This window comes from Onychomys torridus, chromosome 8, assembly GCF_903995425.1.
Source record: "Onychomys torridus chromosome 8, mOncTor1.1, whole genome shotgun sequence".
In the NCBI taxonomy this organism is placed as follows: Eukaryota; Metazoa; Chordata; class Mammalia; order Rodentia; family Cricetidae; genus Onychomys; species Onychomys torridus.
Window position 1 is genome coordinate 41169946 of NC_050450.1, and position 17666 is coordinate 41187611.

At 50.4% G+C, this 17666-nt stretch overlaps 1 protein-coding gene across 1 annotated transcript in view; it reads left to right on the forward strand.

Moving 5' to 3' along the window:
* The window catches only part of Fstl4 (follistatin like 4), a 421445-nt gene that overhangs the window by 283434 nt on the left and 120345 nt on the right, over positions 1 to 17666 (forward strand). The window contains exon 5 of the mRNA XM_036197831.1: positions 13441 to 13634. Within this exon, the coding sequence (XP_036053724.1) occupies positions 13441 to 13634 (194 nt within the window). The remainder of the gene's footprint in view (positions 1 to 13440; positions 13635 to 17666) is intronic.

Sequence of the window (17666 nt, forward strand, 5' to 3'; positions counted from 1 at the left end):
AACATAACAGCTCCTGAGCTTTGCCCATAGAACACATCTGTGCAACCAGCACCCAGGCTGGGACAGAGTCTTGCCAGCACCCTGCAGTGCCCTGTTGCAGAGCACACTCAAGACTCCACCCAAGTACAGCTACTGTTCCGCAGGCTTTTGAAGGGCGGGGGGAGGGGGGGAGGCACAAGTCAAAAAGAGGGCTGAGCCCAATAATGTTTACTAGAGATTGTGGTGGTTAGCATGGATTTTCAACCTGACAGGATCTTGCATCGGCTAGGAGCCTAGCCTCTGGGCACACCTGTGAGGGATTTTCCAGCTTTGGTTCTTAGCCTCTGGGTATGTCCATGAAGAATAATAGATTAGGCTAATTGAAGGAAGAAGAGTCACCCTGAATGTAAGTAGCATGAGCCCATGGACTGGGGTCTAAGACTTAATACAAAGGAGTAAGAGATCTGAGCCCCAGAATCCATCGCTCCCTCCCCTTCCTGGCTGAACACAATGTGGCCAGCTGTCTCAAGCTCCTGCCGCTAAACATCCCTCCATGCTGGGCTCTGCTCTAGAACTGTAAGCCAAAGTAAGTCCGTCCTTCCTTCCTTCAGCTGCTTCTGTCAGTGTACTTTATCCTAGGAACAAGAAGAGTAGTCCCCAGGAAGAGACGTAGGGGAGAAGAAAGAGGGAGAGCGGTCCAGCAAGGACAGTGAGAGCCAGCAAGTGTTGCCGTCAACTGGCCGCTGTGGCGTAGGGCTGTGCTAGAAGCAATGAGCAGCCACGCAGGAATCCAACAGTCCCAGCTGCAGTGTCTCCTTAGAAGCTGGACCATTTCTAGACCCTGCACCCACAGGAAGAGGAAAATTTTAATTGAAAAGATAGCAGAGCCCCCTACACTCTCTGCCTTAGGCAATGCCTAGGGATTCCATGAAACCTGGCTTTCCAATGCCCAGAGGTCAGGCATAGTGCACTGGGGTCTCTTGACTTAAGCTGGGGTACTTATGTCTACCTGTTCTCTGGTAGCCCACTCTGAAGACCCTGGAAAGCATTCTGCAACATGGATATTTCTAGATTTTCATTCCCATCACACTCAGAAACCATCACCTGTCCAAGGAGGCCCTGCCCATGGGTGGGTCGGTGTCTGCTTCATATGGAAATACCCTCAGTGAGTGTGGCTCTGCCCTGGGAATTAGCTTAGCTACAGGTGACTTCTCTCAACTAAAGGTTAGCAGCTCCATCATTGTGGACTCAGGTTTCCTGGGCTCTGGATAAGGCTAAATCCAGACTCCTGAATCTGTAAGCCAAGGATCTGGCAAGAAATAGCAGCATGTTCCAGTGTGTTCCCGATAATAAGACTTGTGCATGCACAGGATTCTTACAGCTTCCTTAGGCTGTGGAGTCTCCTTCTCTCTCACATCTCAGCATCCCATCCCCATCTTTATTCTCATATCTGGAGGTGTTGTTGCAAGAGCTGGATGGCTGAAATTAGAAGAGAAGAAAGGTGTCATTGGAGAAGAAAATGCCCCCAAGAGTGTGCCACAACAAATGCCAGGCAATGTTGCCTTTTCTGTCACCAGGGTCTTGGCCCTTAAGCTGGGCCTGTCTTTTTCTGGGTCTCTTTCTTAATGGATAAATAATGAGCCAGCTACATCATCCCCAAACCTTTACCTGCTCTGTGGTCTGTGGCCTGGAAGCTGTGGTGAGCTGGCTAAGAGGCGGGGAGGGGGGGGGGGCGGGATGGAGCTGTGGCTAAGTCACTGGGAGAAGGCCATAGTCTCTCGAAGGCAAACCCAAATCCACAGTTCTGTGTATGAGAAACAGAGATAGAGCAGGATGCCTCCCACCACCAGCAGGAGTGCGAGGTGTCCCCCACTGTTCTCTCTGCACTAACCCTTGAGCTGTGGGTTGCCTACCTTGCAGGAGAAATCAAAGTATCACACCTTCCTCCTGAAAGACCCACCAGGAAGGACATTATCCTCCTTAGAGCACTGTTAATGAGGGAAACAAACCTCAAGGTCCAAAAGTGATTGTCTTTTTCAGTGATGGCTCTTGCTTTCGTTAGGGGCCATTAACATTATCAGATGGGATTCTGAGAAATCCCTGACATGCAAGTGTACACACACACACACACACACACACACACACACACACACACACACACGGGGGGGGGGGGGGGGGGGGGGAGTGGCAGTATATTTCTGCATCTAAACTTTGGGAGATATTTTTGTCTAACTACACTCTCAAAGTCTGACCCCAAAGAATGTAGATACACCTTTCGACACCGAGGCAACATGTGTGTGTCCATGGTACACTATATACACAGGGCAGAGGTAGGCAGGGTACTTGCTTAGGCTCTGAGGCACAAAGAGCCTCTGGCTGCATGCTGTTGGTCCCAGGTCTCCTCTGGGAATCCAGGCACAGTCCTCTGGTCTCCATCGTCTCCTTGGGCCCTGAACCCTTTCAAAGCATGTGAATCCATTTCCATGCTGGACTAAGGCAGGTAGGAGGCCGTTCTGGGGCTTGGAGAACTTATGAATATGGAAGGCAGAGAAGGCCAAAGGGATTTCTTGGTGTGGGAATGCAGTAAGAGCCGGCCTACCCTCAGACTCCCACCCTGCTGCAGTGTTGATGGTGTTTCAGAGAGCACTCCACAAACACCATGCAGCCGGGCTGAGATGTGACTGGAATCAGTCAGCGGGTCAGGGAGAATGGCTTTGGGAGAACTCACAGGAGAGGGTCCTTTCCCATCCACCCTGCCTACCTCCCTCATAAAACACTCGCTGCACATTTCCAGCTGAAGCTGGTCTGTGACCTGCTTTGAGGCTTCGGGTTGAAAACCCTGAATGTGCCACCTGGGTCTGACATCCACAGAGATAAGGTTTTTCTACAGCTCCTCCATAAGCTGCTGAGTTCTGGAAGTTTCCAGTATGAATAATGCGCAGTGGGCAGACTGTAGGAAAGAAGCCTTTTCTCCTTCATCCTACGGCCCCAGTACTTCACAAATATCCATGCTCTGCCTATAACATCACTGATCTGGCTCAGAGTTCCTGAGCAGCTTTGTTTGGTTTTGACCTGGGATTTACTATCTATCTCCTAACACAGGGAAGTAAAGAGCAAGCTTGAAACCCCAGGAAATCTCCAAATCCTGTCAAGTCTAAACCTGTTCAGCTTGCTCTCTGAAATGCCGTTTTCCGGGAGCCCAGGTTAGGGCAAGACTGGCCTCTATAGACCATCAGCAGGCAGTTTCCCCAGCTTTATGGAGCTCCTACAGGCAAAATGCCCAGAGCCTTAGTGTTTTGAGGGTAGCTCCTCCCTGGCATCAGTACATGCCCCTCACACCAAAGAGAGGAGACTCTGCCAGCAGCCTTTAAAATCTAGTGGCCTTTTTGGCTCAACTGAGAGGCTGACAATTACTGTGTGTAAGCAAGAAGCCCTGAGATAATCCCTCAGGCAGTGCCAAGCAGTGAGACACCATCCGACACTCTGGCCTGCTTCATCTTCTTACATGGCCAATCTTTTACTTCCATGACTAGGGTATTCAAAAACTCAAATGAGATTCCTGGCCGGCCAGCAAAGACTTGTTGAGCAGGATGAGGCCGCCATGACTCTGGCCATTACATGCCATGAAGCCTGCCCCCACATCATTGTGACAACAGAAAGCACCCCCAAACCCCCAACTATGCACTGTCTCCCAAGTACTCTTGATAAGAACACTGCACACACTCCTGATGTGCCCTTCAACTCACATAAGAATTAAGTGCTCCTGCTCTGTCTGGCTGCTGAAGCTGAGCTAAGGCTTGAGCCTGGTAACTCTTGTCTCAGCCACTACATGGGGGAGGGACAGCCCGGACTCTGCAGTTTCTGGGGATGTACACTATCAGTCACTCTGGACGATACTCAAAGACCATGGCAGCTTTAAGTGCCAAGAAAGAGCATTTTTGCTATGGTTGACACCTAGAGAACCAAGATATTCTTACCCCAACACCAGGACTCTTCCCCTGGCTAGATGTCCAGCGGGGGGTCAGTCTCATGGGGGTCAGTCTTGCAGGGAAGCCTCTCACCTCATTCATTCCCTCCCACTTCCCCATCCAGCTGTACTTTGGCTCCACTCTTCTGCTGCTTCCAAGTGTGGATGAGGTAGGAGTGGCCCGGAGCTGGGCTTCTGAAAAAAACCACTGAGACAACCCCCTCCCTGAGTCTATGAAGAGCTAGTGCCCACATCCCAAAAGGAAACTGTGATTTCTTAGGGTAGATGGATGGCGGGGGTGGGGCTGAACTACCACAACAGTAAAAAGTCAAGTTCTTAATGCCAAGAGGGCTTTAGTGTTTATACAAATTCCCAAACATTATTCTTTCACTCTGGGGCCACCTGATGGATGTTCCAGTCAGCCATACAAAGTGTAAGTGATCCCTCTCCCAGGAATCTAGCCAATTTTGCTTTCTTTAATAGGAATAAAAGTGAGGGTTGTAAATGTCAAGTAGCAGATTGTGTGGCAACATCAACTGAACCCCACATTCATGAGCAAATGTACCACTTACCTAACAAAGGTCTAGGTAGGTTTTATTCACTTAAATCACCAGGTTCTCGGGTGAAACTTGAAATGTTTTGTCCATATGAGGTGTTGGTGTGGGTTTGACTAGTCCCAGCCAATGAATTTGGGGATTCAAGTGTGAGATCTGCTCATGCACGTGTGGGCACACCAGTGCATGTGCACATACGTATGTGTATGTGTTGTGCACCGAAGGTCATGCAAAGCCCTAAATATGCAGATTCTGTTTGTGGTTCCCAAACAGACTTTGTGCCTTCAACCTAGAAAGTTCACCATCAACTGAGATGACAAATGCAGACACCCCAGGGAAAGACCAGGTGGAAACTAGCCAGGGACAGCTTGCCAGCCTGATGACACTCCCACTGAATTCTGGGAAGATGAGCGGCTGTATCCTGGAGGTCCCTGTGACATCTAAGAAGGTGCTACTATAATTCAGCTCTCCTTAGCGACCACTGGCTGGCAGGATGCCTGCCTGCCAAACACCTGGCCCGAGATGTGGCCTGGCCAAATGCCAGCAGGTGACCTTTGAAAGAACCAACCCTTTCATCTACAAATCTAGCCATGCCTGTGACAGCTGGCAGATCCACAATACAAGCTGAACCCCATCCTGTGGCCATGCTCTCCTGTCCCTTCACCTAGGTGGAGGGTCTAGCACACACCTGATGTATGGAAGAGTGAGGGTCTGGTGTTTAATGTTTTCTCTCTCCCCCCCCACCCCAACTTCCTCTCCAACACCCTAGGGTAAGAAAGCTACACTATGGTGTAGCCTGGATTCCCTTTCTCACTTAATCCCTTTGGGTGTCCCTTCCAGGCTTTCTTGGGAGGCAGTCAGCCTGAGTCACTTCCACAGGTTGCAGGACTGAGTGCAGATTATGAAGGAGGCTGGAGACATAAGTGGCTTCAGGTCAGGCCACAGACAAGCATAGGTACCTCCGTAGCATGCTTCAGTAGAGGTCATAGTAACTGATCCACTTAGCAGTCCCAACACCGAGCTTTGGGTCAGGTGGCATGACTTTGGGAACACCAGTCTCCGTAGGTTTGGGGACTGTAAGGAGGCCCGTGTCTTGTGTGTTTCACTGTTCTCTGGAATTCTTAGGATTGTTATGGCTCTGTCAATAACCAGCTGAGGAACTATATCACGTTAGCAAAAATGTATCCGAAAGATAAGCCCATTGGTTGTGGCATTTATTGTTAATTGAATTTTCCCAGAAATGGCAGCTGAAAGATTGTTAATGTTCATGAATTTACATCAAGTGAAACATCTGTTCCTCTTAAGCTAAATTCCAGCATAGTCGCCATGCCTCGTGAATTAGATCTGGGAGCAAAACGCTTCTTGCTCTTTGCACAGCTTAGCGGTTTCAAAATAGACCTCAGAATGACAGACAGCCACCAAGGCTGGGAGAGCACAGCCACTTGGGTGGGGATGTTGGCGCCAGACGCTTACTCGAAGTTTCTGCTTTGGTGGGAAAGATCACAGCATTGTCAGGGTATAATGTGGCAGTCAGGGAATGCAGGAGGCAAAGACAGCTATTTCGGAGGGGAGCGGAGACGGCCTGTGAGCAAACCGAAGGGCAGACAGAAGGACGGACGGATGGAGTCCCAGACTGTCTCTCAAGCCCTCTGGGGGTGTTGCCAGGTGTGGTTCTAAGACTCTAAGCTCCAGTTACAGCCTGGAAGGAGCTCCATCACCTTGCCAGACCAAAGATGGCTGTATTCCAGCGCATGTGGCCCCTCTGTGGTTACTGAAACAGTGGTCTATATGCCGCTCAGGAAAAGTAGTCTCTAACCCCCAGTGGCTCCTGGAACGTAGCCCACCAGTCCCTCCCCCTCTCTGTTACTTACATTCCTCCCTGCCGTAACAAAATGCCTGAGAAGAGTGACTTAAGGGAGAATAAGGGAGACTTATTTTGGTCACAGTTTGAGGGTACAGCCCACCTCGGCAAGAACATGAGGTATCCTATTACCTACTGTCCCCCAGTCAGAAGCAGGGAGTAGACAGGAAATCAGCTATAAACCCAAGGCTCACTTCTTCCACTGAGGCACCATCTCTTGAAGGTTCCACAACTTTCCAAACAGCACTAACAACTGGGAATCAGTCAGTCAAATCTGTGATGCTATGGAGGGCAGTTCGCTTTCAGGCTACACGTCCTTCCCCTTAGCACTCACCACCCAGTTCCCTGAAGGAAAAGCTACTATAGTATGATGTTGGGCAATCTGGTGCTGTATCTTCTCTAAGGACAGTGGGGAAAGATTGCCTGTGTCCAGGGCTGACCAGTGAGCTCAAGACAGACAAAGGGAGCTGTGTCCAGCTGGAACCCATCGGGGCTGGAGTCTTCATAGCAACCTTAGGGTTCCCCAAACCCACTGTACCCTCATATTATGCCTGGAAATAAAGCTCTTCCTAGGCCCAGAGAACCTCTCAGCTCCTTTTCTGACCATTTACTGGAGAGCACAGGTAAGGGAAGGGGCCTTTCCTAATGCTGTTCATAGCTGGATTTACCCTCGGGCCCTCCTTAAAGGACCACCCTGGATAGAAGAGAGAAGAGATTTGCATCTGCTTCTTCTCTCAGGCTCTTTTCAGGGAGCCACCTTGTACCCACCAGAAGAGACCCTTCTATATAACCTGGTGTCCATGCTCCCTGTGGCTCCCCACCCTGCCCCCACTCCCAGGATGGCCATGCTGGAGTTCACTCTGTACGGCAAGCTATATATCCCCTGGGTGAGGTAAGGCCCATAGACCCTGGAAATCTCAGGAAAGCTTGACTGTCCATGGGAAAAGCCGAATGCCTACACTCAGGAGTTAGCCCCTGCACCCACATTGCCCTCGGGGAGCTGGTGTGATAGAGGACCGGTCCCCACAGCCTTCAGGCTTCCACCCTTTCCCCATGCTTCTGACACTATCCATGCCCCTCTGCCTCCCTCCTCTGCAGAGGAGGCGCTGTACAGTTAACAGCTGTTTATACCTCAGCCCCAGGTGCAGGTGGTCGGCCAAGTGCTGGGCTTGCACCTGCAAAGCAGGCCAGCAGAGAACCAATGGAGTGCCTGCTAGTTAGCAGAGTGTGTAAGTACTGAATGGAAGGTTGGGGGAGGGCGATGAGGGAGAAGTGGGCAAAGTCTGGTGAAGAAGGAGGTGGGAGAGGACTCACTAAAGACCCTCAGTGAGGAAGGAGGAAGCAACAAAACGCATGCACATGCGCGTGCGCATACACACACACACACACACACACACACACACACACACACACACACACACACTCGTACACCCGCACACCCTCACCGTTTCCACGCAGGCACCCTCAGAGCATGGGCTTCTCAATGCATGTCTGTCTCACCCATGTTACTCCCCTTGACCCTCTGGAGTCCTCCAACCCCACCCACAGCCGAGACTGGAACTTCACCTGCCAAAGGATGAAGACAGTTCCTTTGAGGCACAGTCTGGCAGCGGCGGAGCTGTGGGTGGAATATTCACAGTTCCTCCCCTGCTTCCCTATTTTTTTTTTTCAGTAGCAAATGTCCCTTTGATGGACACTTAATTCTGGAGGCAACCCCTGCCTCCTATCTCCCTCTGCTCACAATATTAAATGCGGCTAAGTCTGCACTCTTGCTGTGATCATCCCCCTCCGTGTAGAGGGAGCAAGGCCAGAATGGGAACACTTTAGAATCTTCAAAGAGGGACAATTATTGAGGGAGCCAGATTAATGAGGTGTCATGACAACTTAGCCAGATCTGCAACTGACCTTTCTCACGGAGAACGGGCTTGATAAACGTAGTTCATTACCAAGTCCTGACAGAAAAATAGGAACACACTCTGGGCTCCTCTGTGCACTGATCAATATTGCATCTCTCAAAGAAAGCTTGGTCTAGATGCTGGAGGGCCCTAGGACTACCTGGACAGCCTCTGCTGTGTGGGGGACCCCAGACCAGCTAGAAAGTGGCTTGGGGGCTTCCTGGCAGCCAGTCAGACAGAGAGAGGTCCCAGAGTGCGAACAGCCCTGGGTAGAGGGATGGAGGGGGAAAAAATCCAAGACGGCTTCCTCATTCCATGGGACTATATGTATAGAGTAAGTTGTCAGCTACCTCAGTGAAGGAGACAAAAATGAATGAGCTCCATCTCTCCTCTGGGGGCAACCCACCAGTGTCATCAAAAAGGATACCTCAGGCCAAATGGCCACATGCACTAGCAAAGTCCTTTCTTTGGTTCCTGTTTTGACCCCATGCTATAAGATGTTAAGGTGCCATTAAGTTTAGGTGGTACTCAGGCTCCTGCAGGCAGTGCTCGTTAGTGATGTTGGTGCTGGTTGTGTTAGCTACTTTTCTCATTGCTGAGACAAAACTGACTTAAGGACAAAGTGATTTGGGCTCACAGTTTGAAGGGTACAGCCTGTCCTGGAGGGGAAGGCATGGGGACCCGAGCATGAGGTACCAGTCACATCGCATCCACATTGCAGAGACACATGGATGCTGGTACTCAGCTGGCTTCCTCCTTTCTTCCTTTTTATTTAGGCTCCAGCACATGGGACATGCTACCCATATTCAGAGGGTGGATTCTTTGGAACTCCCTCACATACATCCTCATAAGTGTCTCTCCTAAGTGATCCTAAATTCTGTCATTGACAGAATTTTGACAGTGGAGATGAAACATCACACAGGCCAACTTCAGCAGCCTATAACATTTATGTTCTGAATTTCCCTTGCCCCATGCTGGCCCAAGAAGCCTTGGAAATGGACTAGAGATGGGTGTGTTGTGAGTACCCAAGCCTCTGCCACACACCCTCCAGGAACCTTCTCCTTCCAGGAGCCAGGTGTGCTGAAGCCCCTACCTTCCTGTAACCCTAGGCAGAGGCTGCCTTAGCCTCCAGCCAGCTGTGCTGGCACCAGCTGCACACACTAAATGAATGCAGATGATTGGTTTCATTCATCTTGTTCAGTTTTGGTTTTTGCTTTTTGAATAGTGTCTCTCACTCTCTATCCCTGGTTGGCCAGAAACTGTATAACTCAGGCTGGCCTCAGACTTGTGGTGATCCTCCTGCTTCTGACTCCTGAGTGTTGTGATTACCACTCCTGGCTTGATTTTATTTATCTGTCCACATGGTTATCTGCTTATCTCTTCAATTGGCACATCATTTTTTATCATGAGGAACTCAGGTGACAACTTCATGGCGTCACTTCTCTCTTTCCACCTTTGCACAGGTTCCAGGGAGGGAACTTAGGTCGGTACACAATAAACTAAATGGTATGAACTGGAAACAGGATTTGGAGCCTTGGGCAGATAGTTCTGGCAGATGCAAAAGTGTGCAGTGTCTTGTGTTAGCTGGGCCACTCCTGTCTATATCCATGAAAGGGGACCTAGGACTCTGTGAACTCTCCTGGGAAGACAGGCATCCTGGGGTCAAGCCTGGATTAGGGAGGAAAGCTCACCCTGAGGCTGAACTGGAAGACAGGCAGATAGCATGGAATGGTGGCATGGAGCCACCAGGAAGGTATTTGTAGAAGCATCAAGTGTGTCCCCAGGAAGAGAGGCTAGACCACAGACTCTAAAGTGATGGACTCCATTGGTGCCTAAATCCCTATACCTGGGTGGCTTTCTCCGCTGTGTCCTCAGAGCTTCCCAATGTGTGGGATGAGGGATCAGGACAGAAGAGTTCAGTGACTCTAGACAGGTCACTTAATGATTTGAGTTTCGGTGGTGTTCTCCATGCCACTCATTTGAAGCATGGCTGCTCTGGTGAAGAAGAGAGATCAAAGACTCCCTGCCAGAGACTGGGGTGTAACTCAGTAGTAGAATACGGACTTGCCTAGTGCTTGCAAGGCCCTGGGTTCAGTCCCCAGCACTGCAGTGGCTGCACAGGGGTGATGACCAGGAAAGGAAAGAAAGAACAGGAGTTAGGGACATCGGGTTTCTGTGTCTGGATCCCCGCCCTAGCTCCCACACTAGCCTATGGCCTCTCCATGCTTCTGAGATAGATCAACCACCCTCTCCTGCCTTGATGTTGTCCACAGGCCTATGAGTGACTCCAGGTGCTCTGTGTGTGCCCTGCACATCTACTGTTCCCTCAGCCCCCTTCTGTAGCTCACACTGTCCTCATACTACAGGTCTGAACCTCTGCACAGCCCCCCCCCCATCCCCTTAACTGATCTCCTACTCCTTAAGACACTCTTAAAGGCTTAGCACACATAGAGTGTCAATACATGCTGCTACACAGCTGAGAACAATATGGCTGGTTAACTGGTTAACTAGGACACTGATGCTGGAGACTTGGGACACTCAAATGGGCTCCCAGCTTGGCTCTTAGACATACAACAGAAGCCTCTGGGTGCTCAGAAAAACTGTGTGTACTTTTTTTTTTTTTTTTTTTTTTTTTGAGAAAGGGTCTCAGATAACCCAAGCTGGCCTTGAACTTGCTATGTAGCTGAGGGTGGCCTTGAACTTCTGATCCTCCTGTATCCACCTAGGAAGTTCCAGGGTAACAGGCATGTATCACCACTCCCAGTTTTATGCAGTGCTGAGAACTGAACCCAAGGTTTCTGGCATGCTAAGCAAGCACTCTGAAAGTTAAGTCGTATCCCCAGCCTGAAGAATCGCAAGATTTGGCAGGATGTTAGCACAGCCTGCTAGTTCCACCTCACCAGAACCACCTGGTGGTCTTCCCAGCTGCCCATGTTGGAGAGTGTCTAGCTATAGACCCTTGGTACAGGGAGGCAGGCAGCTCCAAGAAGCTCTGAGAAGGTTGGGGGACCAGCAAGCCTAAGACCTCACTACCCATCTGGTCTGCCTACTCTAACCTCCAGGGGACCCTGCTGTCACAGGTTCTCAGGATGCTCATCTCTGACTAGCATGTCTGAAGGAGGCCTTCTGTTGACACCACTCTAGTCACTGTGGACACCTGCTCCCCATCATCTGGTGCAGGTGCCTGTCCCTGGGAAACCTGACAGTCCCTCCAGTTAATGCACAGCCTCCACATGGGCACGTGTGCCAGCACCCACTCCAGCAGCTAAACAGCTACCCCTCCATCCCCACTCTGTCCCCCTATTTCTGCTCCATTGCCCGCACAGATTTCACCCTCTTTGGGAAGGGGTGATGGGCTAGACTCAGGCAAGACCATCCTACTCTTTCCCCAGAAGAGTTTTCTGAGAAGAAAAATCCAGCCAACAGACATTCTTCCCAGCCGTATTGGCTTTGTCATGAGACCAGGCCATGGAGGTGATGCTCAATACTCCACAGTCATATAGGTTTGAAAATGGGGTATGTCTATGGGTCCCAGGAACTCTCGAGAATGGATCACCTACCAGGCTAGAGAAGGACGTGAGCAGGTCTGGGGATGGGAGAGGACCCTTCTGTCAGAGCATGGCGACTCCCAGGGAGCAAATAGATTTGATTATATTGAACACAGCAATTGATTTTTTTCTTCTAAATAAACACACAAAGGCAATAGTAACAGGCATTTGCTTCTGACGAGAATCAATTGGCCCCAAATTGGAAGAAAATCTAAAAACACAAACAAGTGCAAGAAAAAGTGTTTCTGCCACATGGGCCTCTCCAGTGAGAGAAGGAGGGCAGGAGAGAACCAGCCTCTCCCCCCTTTCCCACTGAGGAGCCTCTGTCAATCTGTGCTCTCCCCATCACGGTCCCAACAACTGAAAGCGGGAGAGTGGCTACCAATCACTGAGCGTTGGTTCAGAGCAAAGATACGTGTGACCGTGTTAGCCCCCATAATGTCCCTCTGTGGGGTGCACTATTATCTCATTTCTCAGATGGAATCACTGAGGCCCCTTGTCCCAGGTTACACAATGTGGAAGCAGCAGAGCTTGGACTCACAAACCCAGTGGTCCCCAAACTCCAGCCTGTTCACTATCTGGTCCTGAGAGGTGAACCTGGCACTTTCAACTGGTGTTAGAATTCAGGGGGCCGGGCGGTGGTGGGGTATACCTTTAATCCCAGTGCTCGGGAGGCAGAGGCAGGTGGATCTCTGTGAGTTCGAGGCCAGCCTGGTCTACAGAGTGAGTTCCAGGATAGCCAGGACTGTTTCAGAGAAACTCTGTCTGGAAAAACCAAAAGAAAAGAATTCAGGGGAAGAGGCCCTGACTCCAGACAGTCTATCCCCAGCACCCACTGATCTTCCATTTGGAGGGCAGAGAGCCCACACCAGCCCTCACCAGACTCAACAAGGCCAGGATCAGGCAGTGTTTGGTGTCCCCAGGGGGAGGTGGGACACAGGGCTGGAGGAACACTGCTCAGTAACATCCCTACAGCCCCAGCTTACTAGCTCATACCATGTATGGTGGCCCCGTCACCAGCAAGATAAACTATGTCATGTCGCAGTGCATCACAGGCCTCATTTGCCAAAGCACCGTGCAATGCTATGCGTTCAGCAAGCGCGCCCCTGATAAAAGGCCTGAGAGTAATGGGCTGTGGGCTCTGGCTTAATCTCCTAAAGCTTCCTTTTGTTTCTTGGTCATGGACTTGTGTATACATGTTTGTTTTCAAATAACCCAGCTCTGGGAGTGTACCTAATTACCTTAAGCAGGGATTATTAGCCCTGTTAACTAAAACTCCCTAATCTATGAGGCCAAGGATTCAAAAGCAGCCTTTAAGATAGGATTAAGACAAAAAAGCAAACTGTGACAGAATAAAATCAGGGCTGGCTTTCCTTGCACTGTGTTGCCAATTCCGCTGAAAGAATTTCCCCCATTCCATCTGACTCACATAGGCACCCCACTTAAATATCAGTAGGCTGGATGGGTGGGCAGGTGGACAAGCGGGCCCCCTCCACGACAGGGGCACTGTTTATGGTACACTGGAAATGTCCCAGCAGCTGCTTATGAATGAGACGGACGAATGGACTGATGGGTGGGACATTCTCTCAAGACTACAGGGTCCGTGTGACGTCACAACCCCATCTTCTCTTTCCAGGTGACACGTGCAGCATGGCTGGCTATGCTCGTCTCAAAAACGTCCTTCTGGCCCTCCAGAGCCGCAGACAGCCGCTCCAGCAGGGAAGCAGCAGGCAGAACCTGGCCTCCCAGAAGCGCCTCTTGGTGGAGTCACTGTTCAGGGACTTGGATACGGATGGCAATGGCCACCTCGGCGGCTTGGAGCTGGCTCAGGTGGGTACGGCATTCAGTAGGGACTGTGGAGAGATCCGGTCTGGCACCTGTGCTGAAGAAGCATTCCTTGGCAGAGACAGTTGTCTGTGACTGTCTCTGTCATGGGTTGCCAGGGAGCCCTCTCTGCTATCCTTCCCAGACTTCCCAGCTTGTTGTCAGCTCCTCTGAGAATGTCTTACACAGGGAATTCTGTCTGTGTCTCCCTGCCGCCCGCCCGCCACCCCAGCCTCTGTTTACAAACCGGTTTTGATGCTTCCTTGGCTTGCAGGCAAAGCCTCCCTCAGAGGGGCTGCCCACTGGTGTTTTCTTCAGAAAGCCAGCCTTGGACACTTGGAGCCTGTCGTTTTCGACAGGGGGAATGTCAAGGTGAGCAGTGCTTGTTACTTGAGTGTCTTTGGCACTCCAACCAGGGCGTCCCCAAGGCCTCTGCCCAGTGACAGTGCTGCACTTTGGCATCCAAATACCAATGGCCCAACCCCCAGTTGTCTTTCTTGTGGGGAGCCCTGCGTCCACCCCTCCATGTCACTAACCTGAGAGTATCTGTGCAGCCCAGCCAGGTTTGCCTCTTCTCCAGAGGCTGTAGGTTAGAAGCTATCACTCTAACTTTAAGGAGGTGCCTGGGGAGTTAGTGTCTACATCACAAAAGAAGCAAGAAAGAGCAATATCGCTCCCTGGGTCCACCGCCTCGCCACTGCCAGGGAGAGGTCTGGAGGGTTCTGGTGGCAGGAAGACAGGCATGGGACAGAAGGGCTGTGTTGTTCTAGCCCGGCCAAAGTAGATGTAAGAAAGGAAGTGGGCGTACCTTTCCCAAGTGAGTGCTCCATGGAGATCACTCTGCCCCTGGGACCTCAGAGAAGAGGTGACAGGGATGCAGTCTCACCTTCGATGCCAACTTAGGGGACTCTTAACCATGACATATGGACCTCAGCAAAATGATAGCCTGGAGGCTGGGGCAGTGGCTTGGCAGGTAAGGCATCTGCTCTGTGAGTGTTCAGACCAGAGTTTGGATGCCCAGAAGCCTTGTAAAAGCCAGGCGGGTGTGGAGTTAACCTATAAACCCTATATAAAAGAAACAAAGACAGAAACCCAGAGAAAGCTCTGGGCTTCAGTGAGAGGGCCTGCTCTAATAACATTGAGAGTAGTCAAAAAAGGCTTCTGTGGGTGCATGCCTGTGCAGGACTCACATGCTAACATGCAGATACAAACATGCTCAGCAGCAACAACCAAGTTGATCGACAGATCTTTGAGCAAGCCCTTTGCCCGTGGTGGATAAAACTACCATTTTGCTTTTATGGAGTGACAGCCACTAAGAATGCAAGCTTCAAATCCAAGCAGCCTGCCGTCAAGGTCTGCTGCCAGCGTTCACGAGCTAGTGAGTCTCAGGAGGCACCTCACTCCCAGGCCACCATTCCTCAGTCGTGAACTTCGCAGGGTCATCATGAGAGTTAATGGTGCTGAGACAGGAAGACACGTGACGTGTTTAGCATTGTACTTGGCACATGAGATGTTCCCAGTGGGCAGCAGCAGCAGCATCATCATCATCATTGACCTCATTGTTCCCCCTTCATCCTTCAGCATCCTCTGGTGCAGGGTCAGGACTGCTACTGTCCCACTTCATAGACGTTTGTAGAGGAGGAATCTGAGGCTCTAGGGAATCAAGTCACCAGTGACTCTATACCACTCACCACACAAACCCAAGCATCCTAGGAAGCCTGCTACCCACAGATGGCATGGTGTCATCGTGCCGGCATATGGCTAATCCGTCAGTGATATTCAGCCCTCAGCTCTACCTAAACCCCAAGGAGCAGGATGGGGAGCCCTCATATGATGAGACTGACTCTGGGAAAGCCCAGAAGTCTTGTTGATTATGACTATCTGCAGGAACACACCCCACCTGTCATTCCTCATACTGCAGGCTAAGCAGGAAGCATGGGGCAAGTGACATCAGATTGCCCTGGGCAGACGCAGCTGTGAGCACCTGGTACCTAGACCCACATGACTCCCAACAGACCTTCTTGGATTCATTGCTCTAACCTGGCAGAGATGTGGCCAGAGGCACCTGATGCCATTAACAAGCATGGTAATTGGACTATGATTTCCTCTCTAAATTTTAATATGTTTAAAGCCCATCTCATAAATCCGCCAAGCAGAGCCCAGCTAATATGGGCCTTGCCTTGACACTGAGTCAAAGGCGCCGGAGGGAAGAACTCGTCAGTCCTATGAAAAGTTAATCAATTTCCAATGTAGAAATAGACAAAGGGAAATTTCCATCTTCGGAAGATTGATCTGAGGCGTCACGGTTGATCTCCTTTTTATTGAACATGCTCACTTGCTGGGTGAAGGGTCATTTTTTTTTTAACATTATCACATTAAATTGCCTTTAATATAGCAGACCAAGCTGGGAATGTTAAACAAAAAGAAAAATGCCTCTGCCTCCACCCCAAAAAAATCAAATAAAACCATTTCCTCACACTCGATTCCCTTTGTAGCATCTCCCTTGCCCAGCCTGTGGCTCTCAGCCAAGTGAGGGTGTGTGGAATTTCTACCCATATGACCTTCAGTGTGTGGCTGGCTGTGATGGGGGCATAACCACAGAGGAATCCACAAGAGCCCACCAATAGCTCCTAAATCAGGATCCTGATGGAAGGGTGACATTTGTGGCCCTGGAACGTGGAAGGAAGGTCTTGCTGTGGTTCGAACATAAAGTGCCCCCACAGTTCAATGTGTCTGAACACAGTCCCCAGCTGGTGGTGGTGTTTGGGAAGGTCATGGAACCTTTAGGAGATAGAGCCTTGCTGGAGGAAATACATTACCTCACATTTACCCTGTGTTTCCTGAGCAGAGATATAATCTGACACCCAGCATCCTGCTTGCCAGCAAATCTTCCCTGCCACTACCATGGCTTCCATGACTCGGTGGCACTCTGTCCCTGGTTGCCTTTGCCGGGATGTTTTATCACAGCAACAGAAATGTAAATAAGGCAGATCTGGTCAGCAACTGCTTTCTGGGCATGCACGGTGGCAAGCAAACTCTCTTAACAGTGGTGAGGGCTCGTGCGTGATTGAGTGATAAAATATGGCATGTTCTTTTCTCATCACTGTGATATAATACCTACCAAGAAGCAACTTGGAGAGAGGTGTTTCCTTCTGGCTTACAGTTTGAGGGAATACAGTCTATTGTGGTGAGAAAATATGGTGACAAGAGTATGAGGCTGCTGGCCACCCTGTGTCATCCATCAGAAAGATGAGTGCCAGTGTCCATCAGCTTTTACAGTCTCTCCCCCTTATTCAGTCTGGGTCCCTAGCCCATGTATAGGGCGGGTCTTCCCCCTCACATAAACCTCTCTGGTGTCTTCCAGATCATTCCAACTCCAGTCAGGCTGACAATGAAATTAACTATCACACACTGTAGCCTGGGTTCCCATCCTGAGGTCAGCTGTTAGCTGGCTGCCTGTATCAAGCCCTTCTCTAGTCTGTTTCCCCATTAACAGCACAAGTGACCCCAAAGATTCTTCCTCTCTTAGATCCCCTGACTGTGCGTGCAAGTCATGGAGACCATGGCCCTGAGGCCTGGCACTTGCTTCTCCAAACCTCACTTTCCTTATCTATAAAATGAAGGATTCAAATCAGACAAGACTAGAGATCTCTGGATACTCCCCAGTGCCGCCACAACCTGCATGACTTTGGGATTGCCCCGAGTGGGAAATGAGGGAAAGAAGAAAGAACAGAATGCAGACACACATGAAACTGGGGTGGGTCATTCACTCCCATGGAGATGCACAGCCACAGCTAAGAAACCCAGCATATTTTATACATCTGAATTGAGAAGGCAAGTCCATTATATACAACTGAACCAGGAAGTGGATTTCGCTAATCCAGATGGGGGTTTCTGTAGGGGAGAAGTTCAGGCTGCAGCCATCCAGGAGGAGGAAGCTGTGGTCTGCATACACTGTCAACATCTACACATGGACCCAGGGGAGGCTTTGCTGTTTCCCTGAGCCCAACCTAGAAAAGGCCTTGACATTCCCATGGG